The 20289-nt window shown below is 38.2% G+C and overlaps 1 protein-coding gene across 6 annotated transcripts in view; it reads right to left on the bottom strand.

The window, feature by feature from the left end:
• Nucleotides 1–20289, bottom strand: part of ZNF148 (zinc finger protein 148) — a 42447-nt gene that overhangs the window by 14917 nt on the left and 7241 nt on the right. For 2 of the 6 annotated variants that reach the window (XM_069861472.1, XM_069861473.1), the window contains exons 2-5: nucleotides 6066–6411; nucleotides 4744–4869; nucleotides 1718–1841; nucleotides 963–1046 (exon numbers count right to left, since the gene is read on the bottom strand). In XM_069861472.1, coding sequence (XP_069717573.1) covers nucleotides 963–1046; nucleotides 1718–1841; nucleotides 4744–4869; nucleotides 6066–6395 — 664 coding nt within the window. In that variant the 5' untranslated portion in view covers nucleotides 6396–6411. Of the gene's footprint in view, nucleotides 1–962; nucleotides 1047–1717; nucleotides 1842–4086; nucleotides 4185–4743; nucleotides 4870–5405; nucleotides 5634–6065; nucleotides 6412–20289 lie in introns of those variants that run through there. The other 4 variants (XM_069861477.1, XM_069861475.1, XM_069861474.1 and 1 more) reach the window with 4 other exon arrangements.

Genomic DNA, 20289 nt, shown 5'->3' on the forward strand with positions numbered 1-20289 from the left:
CTCATGGCAACCCAGGATACAAAAATCCCATAAACAACAGGGCATTTGTGCACGTAACTCCCTGTACACTGCTCTGAAAATTCATTTTGCAGAGTTTTTTCTCCCTCTCAACTCTTACACATGCACACACTGCACTGCGTGTTAGTAGCTTGCATATCCATTTAAATGCTACAGCCAAGAAACACTGTGCACATTCACCAGCTCTGCTTTTCTGAAAAAGAGGCTGAGAAATTGGCATCTAGTCCAAAGGGACCATATTACAAAATATTTAAAGAGGGATTGAAAGGCCATGCACCAAAATGCCAAAAACCCAATGAAGCCAAACCTATTACAGAACGTGGTTTTGTGCAGTGCAAGAAGATAAAAAAATAAACATGCACAAACTAACTCTCTTTGGTTTAAAACTTTGGGCCTTATTTGATCTATATTGCATATTTTTAAACTAAGGCTCTTATTTTTAGAACACTTCTGAATTAAACCCTTAAAAAAAGAAAAAGTGGAAAGTTCAGCTGATGCTGATGCCTTTGGGGTTGGGCATTTTGGCCATTTTTAGTCCTGGCACTTCTTCATCAGATTCCAACATAAATAAATAATTAAATCAACTGAAATATAATTTGGAAGTCCCCGCTGTCTAATTTAACTTGATACAACAAAAGATAGAACTGCTTAACAAAGTTTGACTTTAACAAATGCACAAACTTCAGGAGTTGCTACTCTGGAGTTATTTATAGAACACTGCTTTAAGATTTGCTTGCTAGAGTTTATACTCACTTTGCAGCCAAAGAATAGTGGAGCAAGTCAAAAGTACAAAACTCATTATTTTTTAAAAGTTTTATGACATCTGTTAATTAAAACACACTACAGCAGGGTCTTAGGCTGCATACTTAATACCAGAAACCTTGCCTGAGTGGAGAAACAGTGTTTAAGCACGCCAGTAAAGATACTCAAGGCACTATACTCACCAGTATGAATCTTCTCATGCCTCTGTAGCAGGTACTTCTGTATGAAACGCATGTCGCACTGACTGCACTGAAATGGTTTTTCACCTTGAACAATATAATTCCACATCCATAAGTTAATAACTACACACTGTTGTTTCTGATAACTATTTCTGAGGAATATTAAAATGTCTATTAAAAAACCAGCATCTGAGCGAATTCCAAAAAAAACCAAAAAAATCTAATATCAAAAAACATCAGCCCTACTAAATACATGAACTGCAGAATTCGTTCCATGATCCTAAGAGTCACATTAAGACTAGCACGGAAGAGCGATCTGAAATGGCTGTGATTTCCTCATGAACAAGATCAGTCACGATGCTGGCATAAGACTGCATTCAGGATACTGGCAAGCTATTAGAATGGTAAGTACCTTTTTCACTTCTCCGAACCAGAGAGATACCTCATCAGGCAAATAAGCAGCCGGAGCACATTTTACAAAGGGGTCAATTTTGGCAGTTAGGCTACAAGTCAACCCATTACTTTCTGATAAAGAAAGAAAAGAAACCTTGTAAACAGTCAGGGTTTTAGTTTATTAAACATATGTTGATTTTTTTTTCTGGTATTCTTTTGACACTTTGGTGCATGGAATCTCTAAGCTTAGATGCCAAGTTAGCTACACTCTTAAAAGTGAAATTCGCATAGAGCTGAAAACATTTTTAACACAAGTAAACAACTCTTTATATAGCAGAAAAGACAAATTTGAAGTCAAGCAGTACCTGTATGAATGAAGACATGTCTCTGTAAATGGTAGTTGGTTCTAAAGGCAGCATTGCAATGCTCACAAACATGAGTTTTGTGGGTTTTCAGACCAAGTGATCCGTCCTCATTTATTGTAAGGATCTATTTTAAAAAGAGTAAAATTTGTTCTCACACTACCCTCTAAAGATGACTTATTAACTACAGAAAAAAAAACACATTAAATTTTTTGATGCAGAAAACTTAAATACTTCAGATAAAACAATGCTAATTTCTACAAAGCTATGTGTTAGGCTTTTAATATACATTTCCACTTGCAGTCCAATCCAACTTGTGTCTCATTGTGTATTAAGCGGTATTTCAACAGGACAGAGACAAAAGCATCTCATAGAAAATCAGCTTAGAGCTCCCCTATTCACAGCTGAGTCACTTTATATGCTACTGTTTACTTTGTCCGTCTGTTGGAAAGGATGCAAAGTAACCAAAACACCTCTGGGCACTAAACCATGGATAACCATATTTTAAAGCAAAAAATGAAAAGTTATATTCTTTTTTCAAATCACAACTGTTAGGTATTTGCTAAAAGGCATTAAAACTTATCCAGAGAAGTCATACAAATTATCTATATCTATATAATAGCAACAGTCTCAGAGGCAAAATTATACTTTAAAAACCAAAAACCCCAAAGCCAAACAACCAAAAAAATAGTATCATTCTTCTCCCCTTTCAAGTTTTTAACTCAATAAAATATTGCTCATTTAATATACATATTAGAGCATCTCCTTAACAATTTCAACTTGCCACACTCTATCACTTTGCCGTCAAACAAAGCTGCTATTTTCATATGAAGTTGAAAAAACTTAAGTATCTACCTTATACAATAAGGTCCATCTTAGGTTTTCTCTAATTTGTCAAAAAGAGAAAAAAACCCAAACCCCATACTCTCTACTATCTCTGGCAAGAGAATAAGAAAAGCAGTAAACATATCACATTTCCAAAAGTTTCACTTAGCTGGAAACAGAACTATAAATAAAGCTTAAGTAACCTTAAGTAAAACAGTTTAGTCCCTTGTTATCAACAAAAAATAAAAGTCTGTCGGGGAAACACATCTACAATTTGATTAGCTATGATGTTTTAGGTTTTATGATAATGACAGTGACAACAAAGAAGCAAGAACTGAAATAGTATCTCTGTAATAGCAGCAAATACTGTAGGATCTACTTAAATAATTTTTATTCTATTGCATCAAAACTCAGCAAGAATGAAAGCCTTAAGCTAGCAAGTTCTTGTGCATTCACTCTGAAGGACAAGCACATTCATACGTTCATAAGACTGGTGTGTTACAGCTCCAGGAAGTCACAGATACAGACAATCATAAAAACTCTGTTCTGTAACAAGATACAGCTAATGCAACGCTGACTGGTTATTTAAAATAAATTTAAACACACTGTTTTTCATCTAATATAGTGAAATTTTAAAATAACTGTGCATAAAATACATTTAATTCACAGTTATTATAAACCTGGGCTCTGCTACTACCACTTAAATGAAGGAAGTTGAAATTTCTCAGTCCAGTTTTCCTAAAAGCAGCAAAAAGGCTTGTGGATGTATGTGTGCATGTATGTGTGCGTGCATGTGCACGTGTGTGTGTATGTGTGTGCATGTGTTTGTGTGCGTGGAAGAGGGGAAAGTAGACAGGATTCATAAAAGCTATGGAATTTTTATTTACATTTATGAATATAAAATAAAATTTAAGATGTTTCAGAAGGCTCTCATCTATGTCAGTCCTTCTGCTTCTTTCTGCCTTTCCACTCACAGTCTGAAAAAAAGGGAAGAGACCCTGCTTAACAATTCTCCTGACCATTTTTCAATCTTTCGTCCTCTCAAAAGACTAACACTGACAGATTAGGAGATAAAACGGAAGCATGCAAGTACATGTCTGTAGAGGGACACATGCCTCTCAGACCTTGCCATGTTTCCATGGAAGTGATCTGTAGAGGTACTCAACCTAGACCTCTTTTTTCTACCAAAGGGAGAACTCTCTTGATGCATGGGATTTGGAACTTGCTTCCACACCCAATCTGAAACAATTCCTCCAATTTCCAAGAATTCTGCAGGTGCTACCTAATTTGACAGTGCTTTGAGGAGGACTGAGAGGTCCCACTCCTAGGCCAACAAAAAGGTAGTTTTGGAGTTTTCCTTGGTGTTAAGGTGAGTTTTCCTTCATGTACACACAGTTTGGGTAGATTTCAGAGTAGGCTTATTTTAATGCTGCTGTGTGATCACGGATAACTGATTTTTTGCCTATCGGACCGCCTGTATATGCTCTATTTTAAGTCTGAAGATTAATACTGGTTTGGGGAATTACTAGAAGATATAACACTGCTACCTCATGAGGTGAAACGATTCTGGTTTTATCTGAAGTGCGTCTCAACAGAAGAAAATTGTTTTCAGACATACAGGGATACATACTCTTCATGAATGGATCTACAAAACAAATTTTGAAGTAACAAACCAGCAGCTATGGTAAGAATCTTTTGATATAAATAAATACGTATATGAAGATGATTATGACCACAGGAATATTCCCTACTGGTAAATTAATTTATATATTAGTAAACTTTTTAGAATTTTCAACACTAACAATTTAGATTTCTTTTTAAAAACTTTTCACTACTATGCATGAAGCATGTAAAATTATCAGGCTCACAGAAAAGCACAACTATTATTAGATAGATACAGAGTAATGATTTATAAATTGTCTACAAAGCTACTGACTCGTAATTTAAAAAAATATTTGGAAAGAGAACTGCCTGGAGAGACAGATATTAAAGTATGTCAAGGGTTCATACTGCTAAAAAGAGTTCAAAGAAAAACATTGTTATATCAGGTTTTGGTTTGGGTCTCTGGTAAACTTCAGAGCTGCATCTTTACTGAGCAAACAAACAATTTCCAGCCTAACTACTTCAAATGCTCATGAAATTAGCCATAGTCAACCAAATCTTCAGCTTCTTTTAATCTTGGTTTTGCCAAATCAATGTCTTACTTTTGCTGGTGAACGCTGTTTTCTTTTCTTCTTTTTCTGCAAATCTACTGGCTCTCGTATTTGTTTTTTGTCTCGTTTCTGTTGTTCAGATGCATCAGTAAAGGTAATTTCTTGCTTTACACTGATCTGTTAAGATACCAAGTGCCAGTTTCAGGTAAGGTTCTCACTACAGAAAAGCAATTTTTCAATTTTAGAAGATGACAAACTGCTGAAACAGAAAACCTTTTTCTAAGGGAATTATCTTGTGGCTTCATTCTTTCAGAAATTTAAGTGAAAGGGATAGTAAGTAAAAAAAAGGGCATAGTTAATTTCTACAGTGACGTTTTGATGTATCCTTTCATTCATCTCCCAAAGTGTTTTTCCCTTCCAGTCGGTGGTGATCTTGAGATCAGTTCTTGTATTAAAATCACTTCCATCTGTAAAACCATTCAGTATTTCAAAACTATTTTACTTCAGTCTGTGCATTGCCAATGCAGGATTTAACGGAATAGTTTATTATATATTTAAGACAGAAGTATTTAAGAAAACAAGAATAGTGCTAATGATGTCTTTTCAAAAAAATAACCTAAAGTAAACTTTAATAAAAAGCATGTGACTCTTGCATTTTCCTAACGCCTGAATCACCTGTTCTCCAGCTAACAGTAGTGTTTTAACAATGCTACCTTTCTGAAGATTATTCCTTGTGCATAAGACTATCTACTTTTAAAGTCGTGGTAATTATCCTTGATGTCTGAAGGGTAACAGTGATGATGTGCAGCATTACAGACAGATGTTCTCTGTTTTCAAAAAGGAAGTCATCTATATTCTCTCTGGGAAAGCTGAGGTACGCCTTCTATGAGATACCGAGGACGGGCATATTTATGGTCATGTATGAAGTGTCACAGTCCAACCTGCAGTGTGAATGCAATTGCTAAGCGTCCACATACTTCAAAAATACACAATATGCTTCCTATAGCAAAAGAAACTAAACAGTACTATGAACAGTATAAACAGTATGCACCTTCTAATAAAGCTAATTATTCTGGTTTGTGGTTACCCTTGAACGTTAAAATGTGTTCTTTTAAATATATTTAACACGTTAATTCTATGGTAACAGCCTGCTTATAAAATATTTATAAAACAGATACTTAAATATTATACTAAATTGGCAAAGTTTATCCAGAGCCAGAGCAAATGACATTTTCATAAATAGCATCCATTCATAAATATTTTGATAATCAAAATCCAAACAAGCAATTAATAGATTCTTGCCAGAGTATGATTAGACTACTAGATTAAGCTTCCTAGTAATTTCTCCAATATTTCACAAAGAAATTGCTTACAGGGACATTAACAGCATACTGCAGCCCTTGAGGAAGTCTATCTTGTGCATCCATGTCATCATCGTTTTTTACCGTCTCCTCATGGACCATGAGTTCATCGTGTGAAATCATCTCTTGCTGTCGAAGTTCACTTTCCTGTAACACTTCATCTGTCGCAAGAATTTCTTGGTGCGCTATAGTCCGATCTTGAAGCACTGCCTCTTGCCGCTCTCCCGATACTCCAGACTGGTCAGATACTGCACCCATCCCTACCATAGCCCTGGATGACTGCATCTGGTCTATGCCACCACATTTAAGAAATAATCCTCCCAGCTTGTCTTCAATGTTCATTCTTAAGTGCAATAACCTACAAAGAAAGTTTTAATAGTAAACATCTACAATTGGTGCTCTTGCTTAATATTTTTACTTAAAAACATTTGATAAGAACTCAGTCAGTACTCAACATACACACACACACACACACACACTCCTAAGCCTGATATCCAAACAAAAGCAAGAAGTTGTATATCCTGGTTCAACACGAAAAGATTCTCCTTTCACACACATACATGTATACATAACTGAACACTTTCAAGTAAAAAGTTTCAAATCAAAGTGCATTCTGGTTACTGACAAAATTCTGGTAATTAAATGATAGTAAATTCCTCCTTCACATTCCTCAAAAAAATGTTTTGTTTTCTGTGTACTGTTTGCACTCTCTTCCCTTTTTCCATTTTGACTGTCTTTTACAAATGCCTCTTTCATACTAGTCCTGTTATCACCACTTCCTTGTCCTTTAAGTGCCCTTTCACTACTGCTACCCCAGGGCACACTGTAGCTGCTGGAACATCTTAATATCCACAACTGAGAGAAAATCAGGCTGCATCAAAGGCAGCATGGCCAGCAGGACGAGGGAGGGGATTCTGTCCCTCTGCTCTGGCAAGACCACAGCTGGAACCCTCCATCCAGCTACTGAACCCTCAGTACAAGGAAGACATGGACCTGTTGGAGCAGGTCCAGAGAACAGCCACAAAAATGATCAGAGGGCTGGAACATCTCTCCTATGAAGAGAGGCTCAGAGACTTGGGATGGTTCAGCCTGGAGAAGAGAAGGCTCCAGGGAGACCTTATTGTGGCCTTGCAGTACTTACAGGAGGCTTGCAAGGAAGAAGGGGACAAACTTTTTAGCAAGGCCTGATGTGATAGGACAAGGTTTTAAACCAAAAGAGGGAAGATTCAGACTAGATACAAGGAAGAATTTTTTTACAGTGATGGTTCTAAAACACTGGAACAGGTTGCCCAGAGAGGTGGTAAAAGCCCCATCCCTGGAAACATTCAAGGTCAGGTTGAACAGGGCTCTGAGCAGCCTGATCAAGTTGAATGTGTCCCTGCTTACTGCAGAGAGGCTGGACAGGATGACCTCTAGAAGTCCCTTCCAAATCAAACCATCCTATGATTCTGTGAAAACACAACTTTCTAGCTAAAGGTGTATGTCAGCCAAAGACTATAGAGAGGTCAAATCTGTTTATAAAAAGGCATTCACTTTCACATACATTGAGCAGGAGCATTAGTCAAAAAATACAAACTCTAATCATGAATAGCTATACCATTGCATTGACTTATGATACACAGATAGATATAAAATCATAATATTCCAATAAGTGTCATAACATTATTCATTTCCTCGAATCCTGTGGTCAGTTCTGGGCCCCTCACCACAAGAAGGATGTTGAGGCTCTGGAGCGAGTCCAGAGAAGAGCAACAAAGCTAGTGAGGGGGCTGGAGAACAGGCCTTATGAGGAACGGCTGAGAGACCTGGGGTGTTTAGCCTGGAGAAGAGGAGGCTGAGGGGAGACCTCATTGCTCTCTCCAACTCCCTGAAAGGAGGTTGTGGAGAGGAGGGTGCTGGCCTCTTCTCCCAAGTGGCAGGGGACAGGACAAGAGGGAATGGCCTCAAGCTCCACCAGGGGAGGTTTAGGCTGGACATTAGGAAAAAATTCTTCACAGAAAGGGTCATTGGGCACTGGAACAGGCTGCCCAGGGAGGGGGTTGAGTCACCTTCCCTGGAGGGGTTTAAGGCACAGGTGGACAAGGTGCTAAGGGGCATGGTTTAGTGTTTGATAGGAATGGTTGGACTCGATGATCCGGTGGGTCTCTTCCAACCTGGTTATTCTATGATGCTATGATTTTTTTTAACACAAGGCAGCAGGCTTTATTCTACTCATTACCATCCTGCTATCTTCCCACAGCTGGACGGCAACAGCTACACAAAGGCTACTGCAGACACAGGGATGAGAGCAAAGACACAGCAGAGATGAACAACACAGAACCAAAGCCCAGCCAAAGCACCAGATATTATTACAATAGTGTCAGCACATTTGATTCTGATGCATTCAGAATCAGAATATAAATGGGACGTTGCCATATTGATAATAATCAGCTTCAAATTCTGTCTCCCTAAGAGACAGCAGCATGGCTTCATCTCCATTCAAGTTTTAAGACAGAAGGTATTCTTCTTTGCGTACAGCTCTCAATGACAACTCAAAACCAAAGAAATTAAGCTTTTCTGCCTCGAATTGGCAGGGCCATGGCCCAGCAGAACCGCACCACTGCAACCCCCTGCAGTTTAACACCCTGCCAACATGTAAAAAGACTGAATCAAACAAATGCACATGAAAAGTTTACATTTCAATTTGCAGTTTGATCCATTTGATAACTTTCCAAATAATTTTCTGTAACAGGAAAAATCTTTTGAAAATTCTGGATACATCTTAAACATTTGTGAAGATTTGCTTATACTGAGTTTACACAACAGACAGTGGTCTTTCTTTAAGTGAGATCCTAGAGAACTTGGTAGGAACGCAAGCCACCCGCAGAAACAGCTGAAAAAGATCTCAAAGTTCTCCTACACTAAACTTTATTTCAAATACTACTAAATAGTTCTCAACATGCTGAAGTAAAATTCACTCAGTTTCTTAAAAAAAACCCAAACAACGAAACAAACCACCCCACCACATACTCCAACATAAAAAAAAAAAAAGGCTATTTACACCTTCTGGTAGCAACTCAGTCGTATGACTCGAAACTGAAAGAACATCTGTCCCTATTTTTTATCACAGGAGCATCTAAATTTCTGAATAAATCATAGAAAGACTGACAGACAGGATGGTACGACCCCTCCGAATTTCAAATATCTACAAGACATGCCAAGGAAAGAAGCTTTTCAGTCAACTAGGTTGTGACTTTATTTTATTAAACTTTCCTCTGCTGAAGTCAGGAGGACACAGTAACCAAGTTAAATCTGTTTATATGTGACAATGCATCAAAAATTTTAATACTCTTCCTACCTACATAAAAAGCCCATTCTAGGGACCAAAACAGCCTGTGAGAGAAGAACATGGGGAAAAATTCTGTTCAGAACACTCATGTTTGCAATCTGTCCTTTTTTTTTTTTTTGTTCTGTAATTCTAACATAAAGAATTTTGAAAACTTACTCTTGATTTTCAGAGCACTTCTCTTCAAATGCAGACAACAATTCCTTAATGCTCTAAGTGAGCTCAGGTAGTGCTAGGTGACACACTTACTCCCAAGTTAACCCCCTTTATAGTAAGAGAACGAGATTTCATGTCTTTCAAGGGAAAATGCACGCCCGTATGCCACACAGCCACTTGCAGACAGCATATAATCCATGAATTATTGTTTGGAGGTAACTGGGAAACCACACTGATAATTCCTCAGCAATAACACAAGCAAACAAACAAACAAAAAACCCGGCACAGCATTAAGGCTGTGTTTCTCCCACCAATGCAGATGTCCCAGAGAGACCTTGCAACAACAGACTTTAGCGCTCCTAAAAGACAAGAAAGAGGATGAACACCTTACCACTGTGGATGGTCTTGTGCTATGTTAAGAAACGTGAGCAGGAACTAAGAAGCTGTCTCCCATGGAGAAGTTATTTGATAAGAGATGGCACAAAAGATCTAAATTTGAGTCTGGTTTGTTAGGAAGGGCATTTTAAATATGTAGCATGAAAGACTCCAAGGAAAACAAGCAGATACATTTATTCATTTCTGCATTTATCCTAAATTAATCCATACTCAGGGTACATCTTACACAGATCGCCAGTCACTACACTTTCGTTCCACACTGCAGAAGTGTGACAGCAGATCCTTTACAGGAATGACGTGGACAGGTACCAGAATACAAGAACTCGAGATGCTGAAACACATTCAAAAGAGAACAAACAGCATCAAGTGTGAGAACAAGGTGCCCCTAATCTGTCTGCCTCAAGCCAATGATGAAAACAGCACAGAAGGTTGTTCCACATGGAGGATACTGCCATATCACTCTGAAATTAGGTACGAATCGAGGAAATCCTAGATTTAAAGCTATTTCCTGGCAGGAAGGTAGATATGCAGATAGAGAGAAGGAAGGCTGAACAGTGCAGGAGAGCCTCCTGCTCTCACTGACAGAGGCAGAAAGACTTATGACATGCAGAATCTCAGGACAGCTGGCGAGGTACGGCAGCTGCTCAGAAGACAGGCTAACAGTGTACTGGTATTTATTGGTCTTGTTAGTTCTTTCAACTGCCAAGGATATGGAAACTTTTTTCTTTCTCACCCCCACTAGTAGGCTTAGCAGAGTAATGCAACCGAAAGCGCTCAAGTTGTTTTCCAGTCATGATCTTGAGTCATATCAGAAGCTCATGCAGTGACTGTACTGCTTATTAGTGCAGGCTTTCCAACATCTGGCTTTTTCACACAAGAATAATGAGAACTCACACTGTTAGGCTGCATATTCTAAGTGATGAAACACAATCTAAGTTATATGATGTGCAGGTACTGTTTCAAAATGAAGAACCACAAACAAAAAAAAGCTATTAATCCAAACAAGAAGTACCCCAATTGCAATCAATTCAGTAAAACACATGCAATTTGTCAACTGACACCTTTAGTCCCACATAAAAGGAATCCTGTCATTTAAATTGAAGATGAGAAGTGGTTTTGGAAGAATGATAGTGTAAGAAAAAAAATGTGAGTTAAAAACATTCAAACAAGCTCACCATACCAAGACTGCAAAGATTAAATAAACATTTTAAGTGCAAGATGCATCTGTGAAATGAAGATCAGCTTGTTCTGAGATAATCTTGAGGGAACCTACAGTAACACAAACCACATAGTAACACACACATTTTTTTGGCATAAGACACTGTCATCCTTATTGCAGAGATGTTTGCCATGGAATTTCAGAACTTCCATTAAGCTTCACTAAATAATCAGAAGATTTTTCTGTGAATATAGTTTCTCTATACACTGATGGAAGAAGAGATGTCAACAAAACCTTTAAAGTATCCGTTTTGCTTGGGTTTTCCCAGCCTTTACTCGAGGCAAAGTATTTCACAAGAGACATCTACATGCACAGCTTCCCGAGTGAGCACACATTTTGAGGGGAGAGGGGAAGCGGAGAGACTACAGAGAAAATGTTTTCTGGGATCATCCCAGCACCTTCTCTTTCCACACAATGCTCCACAGCTGCCTGCAGAACATCCACAGCCAGTGAACCATGTTGCCACATTTCAAAACATGCTGCTCCGCCAGACCCTACTGCAGTACTTCAGAACTATTCTTTTCAGCAATCCTGACATCAGTTTTTCCAAAGATTACTGGGGCAGTAAGTTGGAGAGCTAAGTGGTACGGGCAATATTCCTAATTAAAGAAACAGCCATTTAAACAAAAACCACACTAAATAAAACCTGTGACAACCTTTCCAATTCAGAATCAAAATTTAAAATACAATCAAAAGAAAGCACTAAAATGGATTTAAAAAAATCTGCTGGGATGGTGGCTGCTAGGAAGTAAAGCTGAACGATGCCCTGAAGGGAAGTAGCAAAGCTTGTTAGCCACCGAGTATAACACACAGGCCAGCACTTTTTCCCCACTTTGACTGGTAGTGGGTAAGAGTTATTCTGTTTTCTCCCTTCTTTTCTTAAGGCAAATCATAAAGCATTATTTAATTTAACAAGCAAGTACCCAGAAATACTAATTGGGATCACTTTAAAAATAAAATTCATGCATGCAGTACTGCGTTGAGTTTCTGTAGTTAGGACTTAAAAGTTTATTTACGAGAGATGAAAAAAAGAGAATATGCTGAAGGATTAAAAACAGATAAAGAAAATACAAAAATCATCTGCACTTAATGTCTATTTGTAGAACAGAACCAATTTAATGCTTTGACTTTGTTTTTTAAAGATGGAGTTTTCTATTTGTAATCAATTTCCTGCAAAAATCTTTGTTGTTTTAAGATTTCTATGTTTTTTAAGCTTAAAGAGCAAGACTTGCTACGTTCTATACCCATACCCCACTCAATTTCTTTCCTATATTAACTTCTCACTGTTTTTCCAAGGCAAAATAGAATGAAGAAGGTTGAGGGAGACAGGAACATATAGTTTGTTAAAAGGTAATTATTTTTCTGGGTTAAACCATAGCACCTTCTGAAGGCTTCTAACAAAAACTTGAGATAGAAATATCCCTTCCATATTTAGCCATAAACTCCCTTGGACCATATTTTCTACTGCTCAACAACCCAAACATAAAAGCCAGGATGCACAAGAGCATTTCTAACCTGCCTTTAGCAACTCAATTCCATTCTGATGAAAACATCCACCTCCAAACTCCCCTCACAAAAGTGGAGGCTGAGCTCAATTAAAGGTTTCAGGGTAAGCTGGGAGTAGTCTGATGACATTATTTTAGTTCCACATTTGGAGAAGTGTGCTTTCATTTAAGATAAGACAAACTTCCTAATGAACAAGTACCTGAAGCTACAGAACATGTACCTGAGCACAACCTTACCACATCCTTGTTTCCACAACAGCCTGTGGAAGGAGGAGCTCACACTGGGCCCAAACAAGAAACTGTATAAAGGATAGCAATGCAAAATCACAATAAACATTTTAAAAGGCAATCTATGAAACCTCTAAGCACAGTTTGCTTCTCAGGGCTCAACACTATGGTCATATTGCAATTTGTGCTAAACCATGAACTTAAATGAATGTAATGTATATAAATCTACAAAATATCCTAAACAAACATTCTAGTACAGGACTGATTCTTTTTTTCCTTCCCTACGTAGTGTAATTCACTTTGGAATTGTTTAAGCTACATAAAAAAGCCAATCATTGTACAATCAGAGCTGTTTTACTGACAGTGCCAACAAACCCCTTCTAAGTAGACAAACTCCTATAAAAAACAACTACAAGTGAGCCCCCACTAGACTGTTACTGTACCAACAGAGGCTCACATTCTACTATCAGAAAGTGAAGAGTAAAATAAATACATTATGAAATTCAGACAGGGAAACAAACAACCAAAAGGCTATTCCAATGAGACATTTGGACTCGATGATCCGATGGGTCTTTTCCAACCTGGTGATTCTATCATTTGGTACGTTTTCTTATTTAAAAAAAGTCAACCCAACTTGCGATAATTCAGCTGCAAGCAACAATCCGATGGATGGGGCTACTTGCTCAAAGGGGCAGTGCCTTACACTTCTCCCCAGTCAGAGCTTCTTGTTGCCTTCACTGGGCTGAGCCCAGCATTCCGCAGCTAGGAGGGGAGCTGGACAAAAACGTACCCACCAGAAAATCCATCCTTACAGGAGATGGAGAAGTGAAGAAGCAGGGAGGAGGGAAGAGGACTGCTTCTATCAGCAGTTGTCAGCGGTTAGATTAGATTAAAGCATATTGTGAAACTGCTGCGCAAATGCAGCGTACACACACAAATGAACAAGTCACAGCTGTCATGCAGACATACCTAACAGCTATGCCAAATTTAGATCGGAGGAAAAACGTGCATCTACATCCTCAAAGCTTTCTTGCTAAAAGGAAGTACAAAAGTCACAAATAATTCTGCAACTCCTAATGATAACGAAGAACGAGATAGCACTGTGGCCTAATAGCATATTTTAAACTACTTATGTTTAAGTATTACCATGAATAAAACTGCCATCAATGCAATCCTCTCCAAAAGAAAGAAAAACTAGAACTTGACAGGTTCATAACATTCTTTTAAGAACCCTATCAGGCCATTAAACATGTTGAGTATTTTCACATCAGAAAAAATATTTATCTGCACTACAAAAATGTGGATGAAGTCCAATAGAAAAGGAAACAGAGCTAACTTTCACACTATCAAAAGTTCAATTTCTAACATATTGCAGAAGCCTGGAAAGTAAAAAACAACACCCTACTTAATATTCTAAATAAAAAAAAAACATTCAATAAAATTATCTTTTCTCCCTGCTCAGAAAAATAAGACATAGCTAAAATAAAGATTTTGAAATGAACACAAGTGTTTGTAAAAACAAATTAAAATGCGTTGACTTGCAAAAAGAAAGTAATCAAACATAAATCATTGTGAAAATGTTCACAGGTCATAAAATTAACACGTTCTAAAATGCAACATATGATACAAACACTCTTAAGACTTGTTGCATGGTTATTTCTAAATGCTCCATATTGCTGAACACACGCCAGTACAGGGCCTGATCCCACAAATTCTTATACTCATACTGAGCTGTGAATAGTCCTATTACAATCAACAGGATTACACACAGAAAATCTACTTACTGAGCATAAAATTATCTACGCGTGAAAATCTTCACCACCTTGTTGATCCTAAAATCAGTAGTAGATTATCAGCAGCAAAACCATCATCTGGTGTCAAAACTCTATTAACAAAGCCACAGTTACATGTCAAGATCCACAGGGATGTCACCAGTAGAGCAAATATGTTCAAAATATTAAAAAAATCATAGGCAATGTTAATTTTCAACTGGAAAAGCAGCCCACTGATTTGGTGGCACTAAATTACAAACTACTAGAAAACAGTTCACCTTGAGAATTTATATGGGAATTTCTATCATTGTAAAGTTACCTTCAAAAGAACAATGCAGTTTCTGCCCTTGTGCTATGAAACTCGGGCACTCAAAAGGGCTCAGTCCAGGCACTTCAGATGACAGTCACATGCAGGAAAGAAAGCACTATGCCTAACTAAGCCTAGCAGCATCTTCCAAGTTCTCTTAGTAGTTTGTAACTTCAGTCCAATTCGTTAAAATTGTGTGAAATTTCATATCACATGCATGCCTTGATGAATCTTCGTAAAAATACTTCAGATAATGAATCAAAAGTTTTTTCATTTGGTTTTGATAACAGCACAGTTATATGACACAGCTGAGCCAATCTAACAGCAGTCACTGAAAAGGGCAACCCTGCTTCCTCCTCCTAAATGTGAGAGTCCACCCTATCTTCTGTGCGTGCTCTGATGCTCATGGAAAGACACACTCGTTTACACACTCCACCACCCTGGCCAACATTTTTTCCTCAGTTATAAATTTTGTGCTAGGTTAACTCACTGACTGGATTTCCTGTACAGATCGCGTCAGAAGCAGCTCAAAACAGGGTACAGGAGCAGGCCCTTCCCTGTTCAGCATTCACAACCTAACTGCCTCAGCTCATCTCATATAACTTCACTTTGAAAATAAACAGAAAAGAAAAATATGTTGCTTTTTAAAAACTGTGATTTTTTTTTTAAAAAAAAAAGCCCTTAAATTCCTTGGGTCTCACCACTCCTCTACAATCTGCAAAGCATCTCTTCTCATAACTAGCACTGTGCTGGCGCAGTTTTACAGCAGATGACAACCTGCTGCTGCTATCAGTTACCCTACTGGCCCACATGGCAAAGGTCCGTATAAATGCATGTATAACAATTTCTTGCGTTTCTTTCCAGATTGCTTTTTTAAAACCCTTAAAAAAATACACGAAAAGACCTGGGAGAACACAAGAAGCTGCATGCAAATATACAGAAGTCAGGGACTGCCACGATTAAGGTACCTTAACCATTTCATCATCATTTGCCTCCCCAGCCTACTGGCACTATGATATTTTTAATTAAAAGATAACATATATGATACATACATATCTTTTTTCTGCAAAGCATCATTTCCTTCAACACAGTGCATGGATCTGCTCCATAAAAACAGGTGAAACTAGTGAGATAGTTCATAACACCCTTGCTCCACTAGTTGGAAAAGCGGAAATATGTATAAACAAGACATGAACAACAGGAAAAGAAAATCACAACCATTTAAGTAGTTGGATGCTATCCTGCAAAATACGATCCTACCCTTGATCCTGCCAGAGACCTTACACAATTCCACATAAGCCATTTCTACCAAATTATTTTTTTTAAAATAGGTGATCAATACTTATACTTCCCTCACTTTCTGGGTGCTTATCCTGACACATTTGGGTCAGATTTACCCAAAATGCTGAGTACTAAAGGTTGCAATTAAATAAATGATAGCATAACATTGAAAATATCAAGATGAATGCAATGCTGTATGTTAGATTTTTTTAAAAAAATTCTTAAAGAGCTCGGTGGACATCCACACTAAACACAAACTTTCACCTTATTCCCAGGTATCAAATTCTCCAGGCATAAAATAAGAAATTTTCCCTGAGGTGTAGTGATATTCTTGTAAGAATAAGCAATGTTTAATAGGTCACAAGGGTGAACTAATCACTTTACAGTGCTCTTGTTCCAGTAGCCAACACAGCTCCTGAGGGAAGAAGGTGGCACACGCAAGATGGAAAGGTTAAGGCCCTGGATGCTTTGGTGGCTACTTGGAGAAGGTGGAACGAGAGGTCTCTGGCCTCTCCTGGGAACCAACCACAGGGAAGAACAACCAGTCTGTTTCCACTGAATGCAGAGTAGCCACTTTGGTGGAGAATCACCAGAGGAATGTGGACACACAGATGTAGGGCTGTCATCAAGTAATGGTTAGCATGACAATAAGGCTGAAGAGAGAAACACTGGTTACCACCAGGATGCTGTAACTGAACTGTGAGAGATTTGGATTCTTTTCTCAGCTCTGACACTGCTGTTGGGCCAATCTGTTACCTTGGCAAATCATTCCTGGACTCATATTTCCACTTCCTTGTCTCCAAAACAGGGGCACCTAGGATTTAGGTGTGAAGAGAGCCGCAGGAACTATCTGGGAAGGCCTTACAAGCCTACCGATAACCATGATAGGATAACAAGCCTACTGATAACTGATAACAAAGAGATATATTCATTCTGCCTTCAAAGCAGGATTAAGCAGAGCACAGTGAGAGAACACACGTTATGCAACAAGAAGATAGCAAATTACAGAGCAGCTGCTTATTCAGTGAGCAGCATGCATCTTGTATATTCAGAAAAGGCAGGGGCTTCAGGAGGTGGGGGCAGAATACTGTGTTCATGTATCACAAAACACTACAATATAACGCTGAGGTACAATTTATTAGTAATGTAGCACTGTACACTCAGGATGGTAAAATTAAGGTGGCACAGGTAAAGCTCAATGCAGCAATTTTAATGTTTGTGTGCTTGACTTACACCTAAAACTGTCCTTCTATGAGCCTGCTTCCTTGCTTGTAATATCTTTACTGCAACTTGATTGCATTCTAAAAGGACATCTACATATACTGAAGAAAAATAACAATTACAGAAAAATCCAAGCCAATTACTTAATACATCCACGTAGACTGAACTGCACAATAAGCCAACAGAGATACAATCAAGAAGGTTTTGATCAAAAAAAAATTGAAGTTAGCAGCAAAAATGGTCTCATAGATTCTGGAAGCCACCCCTCCTTTACATACACAACATAAGGAAAACCTTCAGGAAAATACCAACAGTAATCTAAACTATAGATGAGGAGGACATGGATAACTGATACAAAACAAACCCTACAGAGCAATATTTCCAAATCTTAATTCAGTACTTGAAAGCAACACAGGCTTTCAGGCTGTGAGGGCAATGCAAGCGTTACAGAATACAGGAACCACTCTCCTAAGTTGCAATCTCAATTTTAGAACACCAGCATGCACTAAGTACACATTTTTTTTTTCCCAAATTTCATTATGGTAAAACTTATTCAGTGTAAGATTACATTCCGCACAACATCTAGAAACAAGTTCTGAGAAATACCCTTGGCTGGCTGTAAACTGACTTTTCACATGATGGTGATGGCAAGGAGCATTTTCTCATTTAAACTTGCTGAAGAGGCAATGCCATATCTCAGTGTAACTTCATTTTTTATGTACATTTATTGCATTTCAGCTGTGTTTCAAACATACCCTTCACCTACACAAGGACCAGTAACTTCAAAAAATCCAGTTAGTCTAAAACGTAATAGAGTGAATGTATCTTTAGGAAAAGATTCACTGCAGACAGACCAAGGAAATTCTATGCTTTCTATATTGTTTTTCAAGTACAACAGCGTTACCTTCTGTGGCCACCTTTCAGAGACACCAGTGGTCTGGGACAGAAGATCTGAAACAGCCCTCCCTAGAGCTCAAAGACACAGATTGCTGTTGACTGCTCCACTCCTCAAATGTCATAGTTCTACCATACCTACAATAAAAGTAAAGGCCTCTCAGGGACCTATTTCACAAGACCAATGCACCCAGTAACTAAAAAGTATGAAACTACACATAGAACATAGAAGATAAACTAGCACATAAATAAGCTTATTTACTTCACCTTTGCTAACACAATCACAAGGCAACACACACCTAACACAGTCAATGAAAAAAATAAGCCCATATAATAATCCCCTGAGGAAAGAAAAAGAATCACAGGTGAGGTACACAAGACATTTCCACAGGGGGCGAGGACCCTTCAGAGATGGCAGCCACATAAGAATATCAAAACAGTGACATTTCAATGATTTAGGCACTGGCAGAAGCAGCATCTCGGACAGTATGTCCTGGTGGTAGCCCTTTCTTTCCTTCAACACGTGATGAAAAACAAGGATGCACCATTAGGGAGATGTTCCATTAGGGAAACCACTGACCAACAGCGAACACGAAGAAAATGCATCACTGTTCTACCAAGTATTCAACCAGTTATGAACAGGGAAGCAGGGAGCAATTTTCATCAGTGGAATCAGAGGTCATTGTGGCCTAACCAGCACTCTGTTACAACAGCATGGGAACAGCATCAAGCTTTTTCATCAAGAATAAGCAGAAGAGTCGGCACATGAACGGGCGCATGTCAGTATTTAAAGAGAGTATGAAATCAGGCAGAGGGAGAAGGAACAGAAATTAACTCTAAATTCGTGGAACTGAGCAACTTTCTCAAAACATCCTCTTGGAAAACAAGCCTGTTACAGACCATGTATATTTCCCAAGACAACAAAGTTGTTTTTTCAAGACCACATTTCTGTACTGCTAGGATTTTTTTTCAACATTGTTGCAACAAACCCACCACCTCCCTACTGATAACCAATATTTGTGGTCAGATTAAATCAACTAAGAACTATTCCTATCTGCTTACATAAAATTCCAGAATTGTAAATCAGACTGCTTTAATCTGGCTGATCCTCACTCCAAAGGGCAAAAAAAGTCAAATCAAGTAACTACTAAATTCAATGTGCTTCTGTAGTGTATCCCTCTTCAAAAGACTAACCACATCCCCAACAAGAACTTCCAGGTAACTCTTCACCTTGATACTCCGAGAACGGTATGAACAAGGAATGCCGCTGACTTCTAGCACATACCCCAAGGTGATTGCTCCTCATTACAGTCTTACATTTCTCAAACAATTTTAAAGCGCTTAAGCCCATTTTCAGATCAAGGCAAGCCAAAACATGAAATGTCTAGAAGTCATTTTATAAGAGCAATAACAACACAGATATCTTGGCTAGTTAACTAACAGTGAAAATAATCCAAAAAATAAAACTCGGGACTTCTCAGGGTTATGCCCTCTTGAATAAAATGATTGTGGAAATTAGATTCTACCTCAATGACTTTGGTATCCTGCAGCTAACTCTGGCTAATTAAGTGCTAGAATACACTAAAACAGAAACGCAAACTGATCAAAAGATATGATTCATGTTTATAATAATTCCTATGGTTATTAGGAAAAATGTCTTGAAGGTTCTTGATGCCATTAACTCACAGGCCAAATACTAGGTGCTACCACCCCAAACAGGTCTGAAATTTCTGAGTACCCATAGCCAAATAACTTCATGTCCAAGCCAAGTCTTACTGAAATACATTCAACAAAACCCATACTTCTAAGCAAGCAGGAAACCAATCTGTAAAGTAAGAAAATACTCTTAAAGGACTCTGGTGAAAGAAAAACCCAACATGTCCTGTGTTTATGGACAGCTTTCCAGGTACTGTTTTCTCATCCAACTATGTT

Source organism: Phaenicophaeus curvirostris, chromosome 7, assembly GCF_032191515.1.
Source record: "Phaenicophaeus curvirostris isolate KB17595 chromosome 7, BPBGC_Pcur_1.0, whole genome shotgun sequence".
Taxonomy (NCBI): Eukaryota; Metazoa; Chordata; class Aves; order Cuculiformes; family Cuculidae; genus Phaenicophaeus; species Phaenicophaeus curvirostris.